The 17,102-nt window shown below is 44.7% G+C and overlaps 1 protein-coding gene across 8 annotated transcripts in view; it reads left to right on the top strand.

Moving 5' to 3' along the window:
* ACSS1 (acyl-CoA synthetase short chain family member 1) overlaps window positions 1–15,390 on the top strand; it is a 31,325-nt gene extending 15,935 nt beyond the window's left edge. For 3 of the 8 annotated variants that reach the window (XM_082048799.1, XM_082048795.1, XM_082048802.1), the window contains 9 exons: window positions 1,150–1,297; window positions 1,589–1,726; window positions 2,304–2,396; window positions 6,834–6,946; window positions 7,815–7,941; window positions 10,068–10,195; window positions 11,721–11,784; window positions 12,352–12,470; window positions 14,133–15,390. In XM_082048799.1, the coding sequence (XP_081904925.1) occupies window positions 1,150–1,297; window positions 1,589–1,726; window positions 2,304–2,396; window positions 6,834–6,946; window positions 7,815–7,941; window positions 10,068–10,195; window positions 11,721–11,784; window positions 12,352–12,470; window positions 14,133–14,306 (1,104 nt within the window). In that variant the 3' untranslated portion in view covers window positions 14,307–15,390. Of the gene's footprint in view, window positions 1–1,149; window positions 1,298–1,588; window positions 1,727–2,303; window positions 2,397–6,833; window positions 6,947–7,814; window positions 7,942–10,067; window positions 10,196–11,595; window positions 11,785–12,351; window positions 12,471–14,132 lie in introns of those variants that run through there. The other 5 variants (XM_082048797.1, XM_082048796.1, XM_082048798.1 and 2 more) reach the window with 5 other exon arrangements.
* Window positions 15,391–17,102: the final 1,712 nt, after the last annotated feature.

The raw sequence follows: 17,102 nt of genomic DNA, 5'->3' as shown, positions 1-17,102 counted from the left end.
GCTCTGCATATAAAAAGGTAACAGTGAAATGTGGAGAGGACTGCAATGAAAGATCTGGCTTTAGTGGTATCCTGCTGTTTGTAATCACACACAACTCAGGCCGAGGTTTTCTTTCTTTAGGCTCACACAGTTGAATTTTTAGATTTGAATGTGCAAGTTCCAGCTCTGCATCAAGGGTATTTGTTACATCAGCTTTTCTAAGTGATAGTATAATAGCCAAGGCGTTCTTTTCTTTCTTAGTCTGGAAGGTATAATAGATCCTGCACCCTCATGCAGACATGCAGGGAGTCACTGTATGCAGCTGCAGTCCCTTTAGAGGTACTTCAGAACGTGACAGGGAAAGGCACTTGCAAAGGTAAGGTGAGATTTAGCACTCCTAGGTAGAGGGATCAGCTGACCTGTGTGGCCTCTGTGGTCTTTGCACTCACATGTGGCACTTTTGGCACATACTCAAGGGTTGTTTTGTTTTCTTTTAATTATGATCCACTTTCTCTCATTTAAAAAGGTAGAACTGATGTGTCTTATGAGTCAGGACTTCTTCACTATACAGTTGAGAAGTTAGATTTACAGTGACAAGCATTTTCCACAATCAAGACAAGATAATGAGTTCTCTGAGATCTGTATCTTGACTTTAATGAGCAGGGAGAGGGTAGCATCTGGAAAATGGTACACTGCTAGAGAAGCTGAGTAGCTAAGAACATTTTTTCAGAAAATGTTTCATGGGCACATGAGTTTCAATGGCTTTTTCATGGAAACCTGTTGATATTGGTGAGGGGTCTGAGCCTCTGAGGCATGCAGCTTCCCTGCAGTTCAGGGTCAGCTCTGCCATGTGAGCTTACTGGAGTAGGCAACCTTATGTATCCAGATCCTCTGGGCTTTGGTTGTAGCTTTGTTGCTCCAGTCTGAGTAGCTCCTGGTACAGCCATGCTCCCTGTATGTTTGCAAAAGCAGTCAGGAGGCTGGATGCCCTGGTACTGGTCCCTCTGACTTGCTTCCTCACCTTGGGTTGGCCTTTGTGTTGCTGTGTCTTGCATGCCTGGCTTCTCTTAACCTGCACTCTCCCTTGCATGTATTCCATCCAGCACCTCACCTTTAAGCTATTTGTGTCCACCAACAGAAAGTCAGCTGGCCTTTCATTTATCTTTGCAGTATGTATTTGATTACCAAGAAGGCGAAGTTTTTGGCTGTGTGGCTGACATTGGCTGGATCACAGGACATAGCTATGTTGTATATGGGCCACTCTGCAATGGAGGCACCTCTGTCCTGTTTGAAAGCACTCCAGTGTACCCTGACCCAGGTGAGGAAATGATGGGCTAAGGTTTGGCTAGATGTGGCAGTGTGACAAAGGAGATTTAGAAACTCGTCTGGTGTGACCGGCCTGCTCAGGAGGAGGTAAGCTCCATTTCTTCGGAACATGTGTCTATGACATTAAGGAACATCTGTGCATCCAGAGTGGGGAAAGAAAAGAAGTTGCCATTGGTTTTGCTCTCTAATCACAGCTTTAGCTTTGGCTTTTAACCTGCCTGCTCAGCATTTGTGATGGTATGTCAGTGCTAGACAGATAAAAAGCCTCTTTGTGATCTTGCAGGTCGTTATTGGGAAATGGTACAAAGGTTGAAAATTAATCAGTTTTATGGAGCACCTACGTCTATACGCTTGCTGCTGAATTATGGAGAAGAGTGGGTGAAGAAATATGACAGATCCTCCTTGAAGACCTTGGGATCGGGTAAAGGGCATGAAATCTTCTTCTGAAAAAGACAGGGGGGTCTAGCTGATGAAGTGAAGGTACCAAAGGATCTTGTCTGACCAAATGCAAAGTGATTAAAAATAGATGTTAAGTAGGCTTCCTGTCCGGCTTTTCAGATATTTTCCTAGCAGAAGGAGAAACAAATTGAAGTTGGGGCCATTGAACCTTGGTGTCATTGCCTGTTTCCTGGCTTATTTTGCAGGATCACATTCTTTGCTAAAACGATTTATCCGGTGATAAATGACATCACTTTGAATTTAACTGACATAGGTCATCTAAGCAGCATTTTCCTGCACAATTTAGGATTCTATAAGTTCTTGTATATGACCTGCATTGACGAAGTGCTTTCAGTGATATTTATTTTTTGCCTTTTGGTCTTTCTGGAAAATGTTTGTCAGTTACAAGAGCGCGTTGCAGTCCTTTGCACATCCTAGCAAAAATGCGGTAAGTGTTCTGCTTAAAGATCCTGCATGCAGTGTGTTGTGCACCAGAAGGGAGAATGAACTGCCTGCAACCCCCAGAGTCTCAGGCTGCTTCCTTTCTTATTTTGGTCTAGTGGGAGAACCCATCAACCATGATGCTTGGCAGTGGTTCTACCACGTGGTGGGAGAAGGGCGCTGCACCCTTGTGGACACGTGGTGGCAGACAGGTAAAAAGCATCCTCGGGCAGCATGGGGGGCCCTGACCCTTGACAGGTTGCTGGTGGGTAGAGAAGTATTAATCCATTTCAACTTGATCCAACAAGTCTGTCGAAAAAACCCTCCTGACATTTTGATAAGCTTTTGAAAGTCACTGGGCAGTTTCAGCACACAAAAGCAATGTAACAATGTATCAAAGCAACAGCAATGTTGTCTTTTTTTGAAATTTTCCCCTCTAAATGTTCTTTGATGTTTTGAATGCTGGAAAATATCAATTGGTTCTAGAAACAGAAGGCAGAGATGGAAATTCTGGGTAAAGCTGGGAGTAGGCAGATTGAGGTGGAAATCTCACTTTTGATTATTTATACAACTGTATTGACCTTGATATGGTCTTATGAAAAGGCATTTACAGCACTATGTAGCCACAATCTGGACTTAGGTGTGCTTTATTTCCCTTCCTGGAAACAGTCAGTAGAAGATGGAAAACTAAGCTGTGTAGTCAAAGGCACCTAGTGCAACTTCTCTGACAGACTGGAAGGGAGTAAGTTGAGGCTTGCTGGTTTATCAGGTGAGTAGGGGACAGTGGCTGTCACCCAGCAGGGCTGCCTGGGAGCAGCTTCTCCCAGGAGTGAAGTAGTATGCCGTAGTCACTTTGACCCTGTATGTTTGATGCCTCAAAATGGAGTGCGCTTCTGTTTTGGCAACAGGAGTGTGCATCAGTTAAGGCTTGTTTTCCATTTGCAACATGCTGGCCAGAGCAACTGTCTCTGGTAGATCCCTGCCCAGTTGGAGCAGAGCTGGTCCCTGCCTCCTGGCCTCCCTGGCCTGCAGTGGAGGGAGGCCACAGCTGCTGGGTGGTGGGGCCCTGCACTTGAAGGGGTCTTGCAGCTCCTTCCTGGCTCCATCCTCAGCACCCAGCCCTCTCTTCTGGACACCAACATTCCGGAGTAGCTAAAGTTGTCTCGCAATATGTCCTTCTCAAGTCGTGGACCACAGTTTGCCATGGAGCCATGGGCTCCAAGGATGCAGCACAGCTGCTGGCATTCTGCCTCCGCTAAAAAAGCGCCATCCCTACTCTTAAATTTCTAGCTGCCATTAGGCAGAATATTCATTCCCTTTCCAGTCAAGCTGCTCCTGATTTCATCTTTATTCCTGCCAGCAGGCTCTCTCTCCAGGATCCCTGTGGCCCATTTCAATGTGATGAATTAGCTTCTGGCACACAACCAAGTTTCATTTAATCCAGACCAGGCTTGCAGACTCTTTCTATTTTCAGATTTGAAATAAAACAACCTCACAATTCAGAGCAGCAATTTAACTACTATCTACTTCAGTTACTGATTTCTTAAACCATCTGGGTTCTCATATGCTGAGCAGAAGGAAAGCTGACTGGCGAGGTGCTGTATGCTTTCCTCCTCTCTGCTCTGAAATAAAACACCATGAATAAACAGTTGATTATTGTCCAGTGATGGAGTTAAGAAGAATCTTTTTTTTGCCCTAATATTTTTGTTTGTTTGTCTTCAGTTAACTGGTGCGTGCAAATGTCTCCTATTTCCTCTGAAGTATAGGGCTAGATCTTACGTTAAACTGTATTTTTCCTGTTTTTTTTGAGCAACAACTGTCGGGTGAGAGACTAAAGAACATCTGCTGGACAGTCTGTAAGTGCAGAATGCTTGAACTAGGCATAGTTTAGCAGGTAAACAGTTACCAGCTCCTGGAAGCATAATATAATGATGAATATTCATGAAATTGATTTTGTTAGAAAGTAGCATCAATCTTTCTCCACAGTTGGTGCTTCCAATAAAGAAGAAGCCAAATTAATCTTGGAAACATATGCCATTTGAAAGTAAAGGGAGTGTGGAAAGAGATCATAGAAAAGGTTTGATGAATGCTGGTTGTGGACCTGCAGTGTCATGTCTTGTAGACAATGTTGATATAGCCTAATTGTACTGCTGTTTGCAGTGTCCTCTATGACATATTGTTCTCTGAAGCAATAACATGCTGCCAGCTAACAAAGCCTAGCAGGTGTAAAGATCAGCAAATGGTGATTTAAGAATCCACTTGAAAGTCTTTGGATGAGCAAATGAGTGAGATAGCAATTACAAGAAGTGATTTAAGTGGTGTGGTATGTGCAGATGAGATGGATAATTCTTATGGCTCTTACTATTAAAATATTAGGTAGTGCTGTCCTCTGACAGTAACAGTATCAAAGCTGTGTTTGAGTTTCAGTTATATTTCTTCACAGTGCAGAAGAGACAAGGTATTTTTACTTTTGTCGTTGGTTTAATGAAAAAAAATACAGCTGTTGTATGAAGCTGTGAACAAAAGCTGGTTTTGAAAGACATCTCTGAATAGGCCCTGGAAGCTTTTGTTGTTGGCACCATCTTACAGAGATTTAGACTGGGCTGGTGCTTCTGAGATGGATTTCCCCTGAAGTCATCCGTCTAACCTGTCTGTGGTGGTGAAGATGATGGTGGCAGAGAGTACATGCTCCACCCTGCTGCCAGAGGTGATTTATTCATGGCAGAGGGGAGCCTGTTTTGATGCATCACTGTCCGTGCTCAGACTCTGTCCCTGCATCACTGTCCATGCTCAGACTCTGCTGCTATTGCCTAGAGTCTGGGTGGATTTGCACTATGGTAACTTTATGGGCACAGGTGACATGGAAGCATGGCTTTTCTTCTGCCAGTTCTGCCTCTAAAGAGGCAGACTTCATAGGGCAGGGTGGAGCCTAGAAGCCTTGCTAGCTCTCATCTGTCAGTGGCTAAAATTGGTACTTTCAAACCAGTTTAAAATAGGTCTTTGCCATGCAAATAATTTTTAAAGCACCCCTGCCACCATGCAGCTGCCTCTGGAATATGACTCTATTGCCTTTTGTGCAGCTGGCTGCTGAGTGTGAAGGATATGGCTAAACCCATGTTGAAACATAGCTTGCGGTGCTCTATTCAGAATGAGTACTAGCTTAGGAAAAGCAACCATCAGTTCAATCAGGGTCCCCGCTCTGATGCAGATTTTTATCTGTGCAGAGAACAGGGGCTGTCTGAGGTATTTTTTTCTTTTTCTGAAAAAATTCAAGATGACCCTTCCAAAATAAACAGAAACATGTGAAGTGGATACATGCCTGTCAATGAGATGTGAAATAATTTTATGTGTAAGCCACATATGAAACTATTTTCTGCAGGTCTGAAGCTTAGGGTTCCTCCAAGAGATCCTTTGTTGTAGCCCTGTCAGGGTAGCTGGATGCAAATTTATCGTCAAATTCAGCCTTTCCACACCCTGGTTTCAGTTTTCACAACCTCAGCAATGCCAGTAGAAGAATGCACTCTCAAAGTGGCAGAACATACCTTTATTTATAGAGCTGTATTTTTAGATTTTTAGGTTTTATTTCTCTCTTGTGTTTCTGAATTGGTTTTAGACCAGAAAAGATCTGATTAAGGTTGCAACCTGATTTAATGTTCATCCCAGCAGGAATAAAAAAGGATGATTAAAAGGTTCAATTTTGAATAGACTATAAGCTCAACCTGCCCAGAAGGAGTGGATTAATAACAGTAATTCAGACTCCTGAATTGCTTTTCATGCTAAGACAGCTGTGAAAACAGCACCAGGAGGTAAATCTGACCTTTCCCTGGTAAGATCACTTCTAGGGTAGGAAATGGAGCTGGCGAGTGCTGCCCCTGCCACCAGGCAGCCCTGTTCGTGTGAGATGGACCTGCAAGGATGTAAGTGTGTGTTAGAGCTGTCTGTTTTTGTTGCTGGTTGGTGGCTGGAGTAATGGGTTAATCTGTGAGCCTGCTTAGGGTTGGCTGGAGGGAACAGAGTGTGAATCATTGGGTCCTTCACCGTGCCTGAGACTTGCCATGGACGGGACTGTGGGAAGATTCTTGAATGCACACACATTGTCGCTGCTGCTGCAGGGTCTGCAGCCCATCTGGTGCAAAGCTAGCTGCTGTACCTGTGTACTTTCTTTCCTCTGAGCCTTTGAAGAGCCAAGCTAGACGTCAGTGATCCTGATGCTCTGGGGCATTGGGAGCTGCTCTTCCCCTGAAGCAGCTGCTTGGCCACACTCTGTAGTTTGTGGTTTGTACCATGCAAACAGGGAGGAGGAATAGTTCTTGATCTGACCTCACCAAAGGGGACCTGCCTGCAGCTCTCTGCTCTCTGCCTGCTACAATGTCCCCTGTAGATGGAACAGGCCTTGGTGGTGTCATTCTGGCTTGCCAGAATATTTTTTTAATGTTTAAGCCTTTCTTGGCTTCACAAGGAGTTCTTTGTTTATCAGGTCTGCACTGCTTTCAGATAGCTGTGGTGCTTGGTGTTGCATAGTTCCTCCTTGGGGGCTTTTTATTGAAAGGTGGCTTTTCTATTCTCTTCTTTAGCTAAGAAGAGCTGGCATTTGGTTTCATCCATCATCTGTTGGACCCCAGTTATTTTGGTTTTCATTATTCTTACAGAAACTGGTGGCATCTGCATTGCCCCCCGGCCTTCAGAGGAGAAAGCTGAGATTGTTCCGGCTATGGCTATGAGACCTTTCTTTGGGATTGTGCCCGTGCTGATGAATGAGAATGTGAGTTGGTGTTACACTGCTCCTGATTAAGAGCTGCTGCCTCCATTTATGAGAGCAGTCCAAAGTCACACAGCTCCTGGGAACCAGGGAGGAGCACTGCATGAAATATCCAGTGACGTGGCAAGACTGGAGCAGCCAACGGGACTAGTGGAGTTTTCCAAGGGAAGTGCAAGGCATGAGGCCCTACAACTGTGCATGTCTGTGAGAGAACTGGTGCTGGTCTGTGAGTGTGTGGAGCGATCCACATCTGTGCTCTAGTGCTCTGTTAAACAGGAAAGCATGTAGTCTCCTCCATAGACAGTTTGGTAAGGGAATCTGGCAGTTAATAAAAGTGAAAGTGAAAGGCAGGGGTCCGGGCATTTCCCTGCTAGCCTCATCCCAGGCATCCTCTGGCTGCTCAGCATATCTTTGCTGTCACCTTTGCTGGCATTGCATTCTGGAGAATCACAGGACTCACTTATCTGCTGTGCTGCTGGCCTTAAGGGGTGAGGAGTCATGATAGGGACAGCATGTAGTAGCTCCACAAGTGGGTAATTTTCTCCACCTGTGGCCCTCCCCTGGCAGTCCGCAGTGAGATTTGTTGGCCAATAACAGATCCTGGCAAGAACTGCCTTCAGATTTCACAGCATTACCTGCCTATTGCTGCTCAGAAGTGCTGCAGGGACAATTCTGATGTGGACATGGCTTTGATGAAAAGCCAACACGATCTGTGCCACCAGGTGTGTTCTTAGTGACTCGAATTTCCTGGAACTACAGAATCTTTTTCAGTTCCCATCAAAAGTTTTAGACTCTCCAAGTGACTCTTGCCAGATCAATGACTGTTCCTATTGTGTTCACCTGATCATCCTTCCTGTGCTTAAACCTGCAGGGAAAGGTTATAGAAGGCAATGATGTGTCCGGCGCACTCTGCATTGCCCAGCCATGGCCTGGCATGGCAAGAACAATCTATGGAGATCACCAGCGATTTGTTGATGCCTATTTCAAAGCCTACCCAGGTAAGGAAGGTGCCAAGGGAAGGCCGTTTGCACTGCAGTAGAAGCACACTGAATATTTTCAGCAGCACTTTGTGGTATTTCTGTCCCAGCCAGATCTTCATTGCTTGGGGTTGTGTCTCACATGTTGCAAACATTCACTCATGGTCTTAGATAGTGGTGACCTTTCTAGCTGTCAAAAGGGAATGTATTTTTTAGAAAAATTTAATGCCCAGATTTTAATGTCCAAATGCCTTTTCTTTGGGGCCATCTGTGTCTCTCTTGGAAGTAAGCATATTGGATGGGAAAGTACCTCCTGGATCACTGAATCTCAGCCCTGCTGTCATAGGCTGTGTTACATCCTTCCTTTTTAAACATGGTCAGGTTTTATCTGCCAAGTAATTAGAAGTGGCAGGGAATAATTTTTTTGTAGGAGATTGGACAAAACCACTGTCTTCACTCAGAAGAGCAACTGAAAGGGAATTGAAAGCTACAAGGTAGACAAGAATTAGACATAATCCTGCAAAATGTACAAAATGGGTTGGAAAATAAGAATGGTAAAATTGGTAGTAGAAACTGAATGAGCCCATACTCCCTTATTACTCACTACATGTTCACATCTGAAATCTTGTTGATACTTAGTTGATAGTTGTTTGATTTGGAAGGGCAGGAGTCATGACTGAAAGTCCATTAATTGGCCAATAACAGATCCTGGCAAGAACTGCCTTCAGATTTCACAGCATTACCTGCCTATTGCTGCTCAGAAGTGCTGCAGGGACAATTCTGATGTGGACATGGCTTTGATGAAAAGCCAACACGATCTGTGCCACCAGGTGTGTTCTTAGTGACTCGAATTTCCTGGAACTACAGAATCTTTTTCAGTTCCCATCAAAAGTTTTAGACTCTCCAAACATCATATTACCATGTGGTGGTGGTGTTATTGTTGGGGTTTTTTTGTGGTTTTGTTTGTTTGGGTTGTTTCTTTGGTTTTGTGGTGTGTGTTTGTTTAGTTTTTTGAGTTAGTTTTGTTTTGGTTTGTTTTTTTGTTTTTCATAGCTAATCTGATAGCAATTTTTATGCCATGCTCATGTGCTAGAGGAGGACTGTTATCTGGGGTCAGATCCTTTGTTAGCCAGGAGGGAAAATGGCATTTTATCCATTCCAGTATAAGCGATTAAAAAATTGGCAGTGTTCCCACATACCAAGTGTAATAGAACTGCTCCCTTTCAGTTGTAGTTTTCCATGAGCTTGAGGTGTAGCTAGCAGCATACCTGTGATTGACCAATAGATTATGGCAGATGGCATTTGAAGTGGTTTTATGTCAGAGCTGTCTGTGGCAGGCCTGAGTACACAGTTGCCATGCAGTTGTAGGTATATAAAACCTAGGGAGATCAGACAGACCCCCTTGCTTTTGTAAATCAAACGAAGCATCATTGTATTTGCTGAACTTGATTTTACTACAGGGACATCAGCCACTGGCTACTGCTGATTGCCTAATGTGATTTTGCCCATCTTGGCAGAGATCTGAGTTCCGCTGTCTTGGCACTTCTCATGTGCTTACTAGGAGCCAGCACAGCTCAGGAGGAGCAGACAAAGTTTGGCGATGGCAGAGGGAAGTGGGAAATAGAATCATAGAATCATTTTGGTTGGAAGGCACCCTCAAGATCATGGAATCCAACAATTAATCTAACAGTGGCACTAAACCATGTCCCTAAGAACCTCATCTACACGTCTTTTAGACACCTCCAGGGACGGTGACTCAACCACTTCCCTGGGCAACCTGTTCCAATGCCTGACAACCCTTTCTGTGAATAAATGTTTCCTAATATCCAATCTAAACCTCCACTGGTGCAGCTTGAGGCCATTTCTTCTCATCCTATTGCTTGCTGCCTGGGAGAAGAGACCAACACCCTCCATGCTACAGTATGGTAGTAGTAGCTGTGGAGAGCAATAAGGTCTCCTCTCAGCCTCCTTTTCTCCAGGCTATGGTGTATGGCAGGTCATGCAGCTGTAAGCTGAGGAGGCCCTGTGACCTGCCTGAGCCACCCTACCCTACTCGCCATCTAGAGCATCATCTGTTCTGCATCGGAGCCCAAAGCAATAGGCTGGCATGTTTCCCACTGCTGATGGCCCACCTGTCTTTGCTGCAGGTTACTACTTCACGGGGGATGGTGCTTACAGAACCAAGGAAGGCTATTACCAGATAACGGGGCGCATGGATGATGTCATTAACATCAGTGGACACAGGCTTGGAACGGCAGAGATAGAAGATGCAATGGTAAGTCCTAAGCAGGTTGAAATCCCTTGACAGGGCATATCTGTGGGGCAAGATGGCCATTCAAAGAATTTTTATGAATTTAAACACACGCAGGGTCTCTTGCCTTCAAAATCCTGCCCCTGCATACACACAGTGTGATGCAGAATGAATAGGGAATGTGCAAAAGGAAACATCTCCCTTATTGAGGAGACATCAAATGGACAAGTGAGGGAGGAGTCACACCATGGGCAGTCCTTGCAGTCGAACTGTCAGAGCTGTGTTTCCTCTCAGTGACATTGTACTGTTGCAGTTGTAATTTTGGATGCTGGTGGAGTCTCCATAGGGGATTGTCTGTCCTGTTTGTTCCTTCACCTCTGCTAACACCTAACATCTCCTTCCCAAATCTGTGGTTCTTGCTCATTCAAACTAGCTGAGTATGCCTGAGAATTCAGCAGTGTTAAATATGAAGCAACCTTGATTCATGTCAGCTGCAAATTTAGCCTGTCATTTTGAGACAAAATAGTATTAGTTCAGGGAACTGAAAACATAAAATCCTCAGAGCATTTCTCTTCAAAGCTTGAGCTGAATATTCATTTTTACATTATGTACCTTGCCTACAAATAGCACTTAAGTGTAACACTTGCTAAACCTGAGCTGTGTTTGCATGGCACAGAGGATCCCACTGTCTCCTCTGTGACTAATTTTTTTGTCTGTGTGGGTTTCTGATCATAGATATAGGATACAGTTCCTCTCTCATTCAACGTACATGTATGCATGTGTATATGCAAACTTATTTATATGCTTAGATTGCTCCATGCTCTTTTCTTTCATGTTTTAATCTAAGATAGCATAACCCAGTCTTTGGTGTGGGATTCAGTTATGCAATTTCTTCTTGTCTGTACACCCAAATTTTCTTCTTACTGCAGAAGAATGTTAAATTAAACTCTGAAGTGTGACAGAATAAATCACTGTTCCGTAGCATAATAATAAAAATATGCATTTGGCACAACAACCCATCTCCCCTTCTAGGAAGATGAAGAAGCCCGATTCTTTCTGCCTTCTGGTATGTTTTGGGCACTTAGTAAACAGTCAAATGTGGACTGTGATGTTGGCAGCTTCACTTTGCTCTGCTGGCAACAGTTCCCTGTGGCACAAAGCAATGCAGGACTGGTTTTACTTGTGATTTGGCCAGGCCAGTCACCACCTGGGGCCATAGCCATGCACATACAGGAGCACAAAGAGAATGCAGATTTCCAGCTAGTGCAAGTTCAGGTTGGTGTGCAGCAGGCTTAGTGGAGTGTGTAAGAGTTTAAAAGCAGGGCAAATTGAGTGAGTAAATGCTACTCCCAGAGACATGGCTGTGGCCACTAGCTGACCATCCAGTAGGAAGGTGGCATCCAGCTTTCCTGTTGTGCTTTCAGCAGAATCTGCCAAGAGGATGATGAGATATGGCAAGATGTTTTGTTCCTAGAGCAACTGGAGCAAAATCTGCAGGGCTCAATGCAGTTGTTACGCTCTGTGTACTTTTGTTTCACTTTTTGTGAAGGCTGATCACCCTGAGGTCCCTGAGACAGCTGTGATTGGATATCCTCACAAGATCAAAGGAGAAGGTACGTGAAAACCAGTGTCCTGATGTGAAACCTACATACACTTTCCTTAATTTGTATAATAACCTGGGGTGTGTGTTAGGGGGTGCCTAGGGAACAGGAGAGCAGTTATCTTGAGGTTGACTGGCATTGCAGCCGCAAGAGGCAAAGACAGCCATGTTCCTTAGCTGGGTGTAGGTTTTACTCCCTAAACTGTTTTTGCACATAGTGTTTACATATGTGGTAGAGCTTCATTTAAAAGGATTGTGCTCAGAGATGTCCTTTGAACAGAATGGGAATAGCTGATTTGTGTTGGCCAGCTTTTGATCCCAGTGACACTTTGGTAATTTATGTTGAGTTGTCATTGTCACTGAGATCAGTCTGGTCCACAGATGCCAAGACAAGACTGGGCCATGATTTGAGGGCTGGAGTCTGACTCCCTTTTGTAGACAGGATCTATGATTTTCTTAGCATTCCTTTGATTGCACATAGGAAGGACTTGAAACCTGCCTTGGCATTCAAATGAACATCCCTGGTCTTGCCAGCCAGGATGTAATATGAGTTATGTTGCTTCTGCTTTTTGTCTTCAAGGTGCCTTTGCTTTCATAGTGTTAAAGGAGCAGACAGCTCATGTAGACCGTGTCAAAGAAGAGCTCAAAACCATAGTGGCTTCCAAGATAGCAAAATATGCTGTGCCTGACCACATTCTGGTAAGTGGGAGACTGTAACTGGGACCAGGAATGGTCACATTGAACAAGCCTCACCTTCCTGCCTGCAATATTGCTGTTGTCCCTCTCTGGCAGGATGAAGCAGCAGGAAGACAACTAGCTGGAGTGATCCCTAGGCAGGGGAAGGCAGGTGAAGTGGTCTGCCTGTGCTCCTCCATGCCAGAGGATGAGCAGTGACCCAGAGGGTGGCTGGGATATTACAGCTGCTCCAGCCTGCAGAGCAGCTTCTTGGTGGGGCTGTTTCAGAGCTACCCTGAGGCTGCTCCATTTGGGCCAAGTGCAGAACAGCCCTTTAAATGAGATACAGAGAATGCTGAAATAACTGCGCTCAGGAAGAGCTCTGGCAGAGAGGAACCCCAGGCTCACCCTGTGCCTTAAGATGTACTGGATGTCCCTGTTCATCATGCAGCAGCATTGCTGCTCCATCCAGCTCTTGCCCTCAGCTAACCCCTTGCTGAAGCAGTGTAGCACTGCTCTCTGTGGCCCTGTACAATAGATCAGACAAAATCCTGCCAAACTGTAAAGAAACACCACAACCTTCAGTGTCACTGAGAGGCAGAGTGACACTTTCCACTGCCCTGTGATTTTGTGTTAATAATTTGCATCAACCCCAGATCTCAAAGGACTTGCTGTTTCTGTTGCGTAACTCTGACAGCTGTTCAACTAGACGCTGGGACCACTGATGAACTCCAGGCTCTGTTTCAGGCCTCCTCACCTTTCAGCAGCTCCCCTTGTGCATTTGGGGAGCATGAATGAAGTTGCCCCTTAGCCACCTCCCAAGGCCCACCTGCATCCATTCCACTCTCTGATTGGAGGCAGAGAGTGGACCAGACCGCTTTGAGGGTTTCTGCTTTAGCCACATGTGGGGAAGGTGGACACCAAGAGACAGTTACAAAATAAAACAGGAGCAGGCAAGAGTAGCTCATTCAACTTGGAACAGCTCAGGATGTCCTCAGTAGATTGAAGCAGCTTCCAGAAATTGCAGGTTTGCAAGGAGACACCTCTGTTTCCCTGTGTTTGGAGGCAGACCTGCAGAAAAGTTCTACAACTCCTTCCTTGCATGTTAGTTAATGCTTTGGAATTTTGCAGCCTACTGGCCTGATCATGTAGCAAAATGTGAGACCTGCTAGCACCCCTGTTCAGTGCCTGAGAACTCTTTAGCAGGCTCATGTTTATGCTAAAGCCTCTGAATCTACTGCTAAGTCCTCTGCAGGAAGCATAGCCAAGACATGTAACATTCTTCAGGTTAGGAAGAAAGGCATGGAGTTATCCCTTGAGAAGGAGACCCTGTAGCTGGTGTGCAGTATTGTGTGTTTTATTCCTGCCCTGTAAAGGGGAATATGAATGTCTGTTCTGGTGATACGTTGAGATCTGTGTCATCATCAGTGTCTGAGTTTTCAAGTGTAACTAGTTTTCTAGTTCAATAATTGACAGCTTATTCAGGACCTTGTTCTCCAAAGAACTGTGCATCCTACAGCACCCAGCCTGGAGATACACAACAATCAGTAAATGGGGAATAATGTTCACTTAAATAAGAATTCTAGAGAGATAGTGTGCCAGGCTTGGGAGAGTTCAGCCAAATTTCCTTGTGGATTCCAGCAGGATCCAGGTTCTAATATAGGCAAGTCTTTCCCTTCTCTGCAGGTGGTGAAACGTCTTCCTAAAACCCGATCAGGGAAGATCATGAGAAGGCTGCTGAGAAAAGTGGTCACTGAACAGTCAAGCGACATGGGAGATGTCACCACACTTGATGATCCAAGTGTTGTCAAGGAGATATTGGATGCTTACCAGAAATACAAGGAGAAGAGTTCCTCCTAACAGGCAGCTCTGGAATCTCTCTCCTCTGGAAAGGTGGAAGGTCTCAAATAAAAAGGCAAATTACATAGTTTTCTCTGTTCCCTCGTGGGGGGGTCAGGATTTTCTGCTCCACAATGTATTTTGAGGTGCACAGAGCTAGGAGCAATCTGTAGTTTTGCACAGTGAGTGAGCTCCCTTTCATTGCTTTTAGGGTGTTGTAAACCAGCCACTGGTGGTTTCTATTAGCTGTGATGAAATTTAATATTAGCCAAAGCAAGATGCAAATGTTAATGTTTCTAATTTTAATTTTACTGTACAGGGAAATGTTTTTATGTAATATTTTGCTGTTTTAAAAGGAGCCCTGGAACACATTTCTTCAATTTTTCTGTCAGCTTGGATATCCAAGTTCAAGTAGCTGTATTTCACTGCAACTCTGGTGCCTTTTCAGCAATGCTGGGTATTCTAGTAGATGTTTCACATCTGTTATTTGAGAACTGAGACAGACATGGCTAGTCTGATAATTCTTTCTTGTGTTTACCCAGTTCTAACACCTCCTTTGGCTTTCCTCCTAAGGATTCGTTCCTGCCACTATGTGTCCTGGGACTTGCTGGAGATGTGTCCCTTTAAGTCCCAAATAGGCAACCCAGCACTAGCACTGCCAGCTGCAAAACTCAGCTGCAACCCCCGTTGAATTCTTCTAATCCTTTTGTCTGTCCATGAGTAACGTGTGGGTTATTTGCCAGATTGCCTTTGTAGCTTCATCAGAAGACACCCAGAATCAATTTTACCTGTTGCAGTTTGTTGTGCTTGCTTCTTTTCCGTTTGTTTTTGCCAGTAAGCCCCAGGCATGGTGCCTTCCCCGCCACTGGAGACACAGACCATGATAATTCTTAATTATCTTAATTATCTTAATTTCTTAATTTTAGAAAGGGAAAGTGCCTCTTTCTAGAGATGAGGTGTGTGTTGTACAGTCTAATGTCAAGCTTTTAATTTCATTTTGTTTTATTGTAATCGTACTTTAAAAGCATTTCTTGTCCCTGACCAAAACCAGTTTCTTCAGTGATCTCTGTATTCATATTTTCATTAAAGGAAGTATCTTTCTCTGTGTGATGGATTGTCTTTGGATCATGGGTGTCTGGCCCTCTATCCCCTAAAGGGTCTGGGACTTTTCCAGTTCCTTGGACTTGCATCTGCCTGTCCTGATTATTATAGTTTGCCAGTCCAAAGAAATGCAAGGAGTTCAGGATGAGTCATTTTGTGGCCCAAATTGCTGGTTTGCTTTACTGCTTTTCTCTAAATAGTAGATCATAGGAAATGAGTTACTGCCAGAAAACCCGCTGCAAAACAGCTTCAAAAGTTGAAGAACTAGCATTTGCATGTCACTAAGCTGCATGGTGTGTGTAAATCCTGAGGTCCCAGTGCTCAACACTCATTTTCCTGTGTGATGCAGAGAACAACTGGTGAGAACAGTTATATTAGTTGATATAGATGTTTCAGCTACCCATCTCGTCTTGTGCAGTGTGCATAAGTAGAAGGAGTGAAAACGAGATGCATGCGGTGAACATAAGAGACAGCATTATGTGTAGAAAGTGTGTAGAGTGTCCCAAAGCCAAGTGGATGAGAGAATAAATTTGTTTCCAGGTGCCAGGGATCATTTGTAAATGCCAAGAACACATCCTCTGCAGGGCACCTCACCCATCAGGAAGAGAGGAAGATTGTGTTTCACCCTCTGCACACCACATGGATAACACTACACTTGTAATGTAGGCATGGGCACTCAACATCCTCATTAACCACTTCTCCTGTTACCTCCAGCAGCTGCTTCTGGAGAGCTCCCAACACAACTCTTAGCGCTTGCAACCCTCTGGCAAGTGTCTCTGACAAGTCACAGAAAGGGCTACATAGAAAGGCAGGCACCCAATCTCCTCACTTTGTGTTTTGCTACTGCAGCTGCCCTCTTTACTGAGGATTTATTGGTAAAATGGAGACTGTTTTCTAGCCTAACATAATTATGTTCAGAGGTGGTCCCTGTGGCCACTTAAAACCACAGAAACTAATTTCAGCAACAAGATTCTGTTTTTAAACTAAGCAGGGACAATTCTTTTTCAGTTTGAAAACAGTTCTGGACAGTCTTCTGGCTGAGTCCAGAGGCACAGCACGTTTTCCATAGCAGTGAGCCTAGTCCTGCTTTGTCCTGGATAGAGGGATTTGGGGATGTAACCACATTTTGATGTGGAAATGTTCATGGCCATGCAAAATTACCAGCCTAGAAAAACTGGTAATAAATGATCTGCCACAGCAGCTTTTTCACTCTTGCTTCTGTTCCTGGTGTGTATCTGCCTGGACTCCCCATGTCTGAAGTGACAAAGCTTACTTTGGCTTTTCAGTCTGTTGAGGTTGGGAGAGTGTAAACCTCATACTTTTTAGTGCTTATCCTGCACCTGGGATGTGAAAGATTCAACTAAATTTCTTTTTCTCTATATTGGACCTTGGGGATGTCATTTTACTCCTCTGTGCCTCTGTTCCCATTGCGGAATGCTACTCATGAGGCCCTGTGGTGGAAAGGCTTGTTCAGGAAAGCAGGTGCCTTTAGGGAACAGTGCTGCTAAGCTCTCTTGCAGCTGCTGAGCCTGTAGCCTGAATTCAACCTGAACAGCGACCTGAAAGGCACCCTCCACCTCCCCTTTCCTGGCCACAGCCTGTGGAAAAGCCAAGTTTTGTTACTAGGCGCGATGCCAAAGAGCCTTTCCTATTCCTTGACAGCAGGCAGCTGGGGCGGTCACGTGTTCCAGCCCGTGCCTGTTGAGCTAAACTTGT

Source organism: Streptopelia decaocto (assembly GCF_964273445.1).
Source record: "Streptopelia decaocto genome assembly, chromosome: 3".
Taxonomy (NCBI): Eukaryota; Metazoa; Chordata; class Aves; order Columbiformes; family Columbidae; genus Streptopelia; species Streptopelia decaocto.
This window is presented reverse-complemented; position numbering and strand designations above follow the sequence as displayed.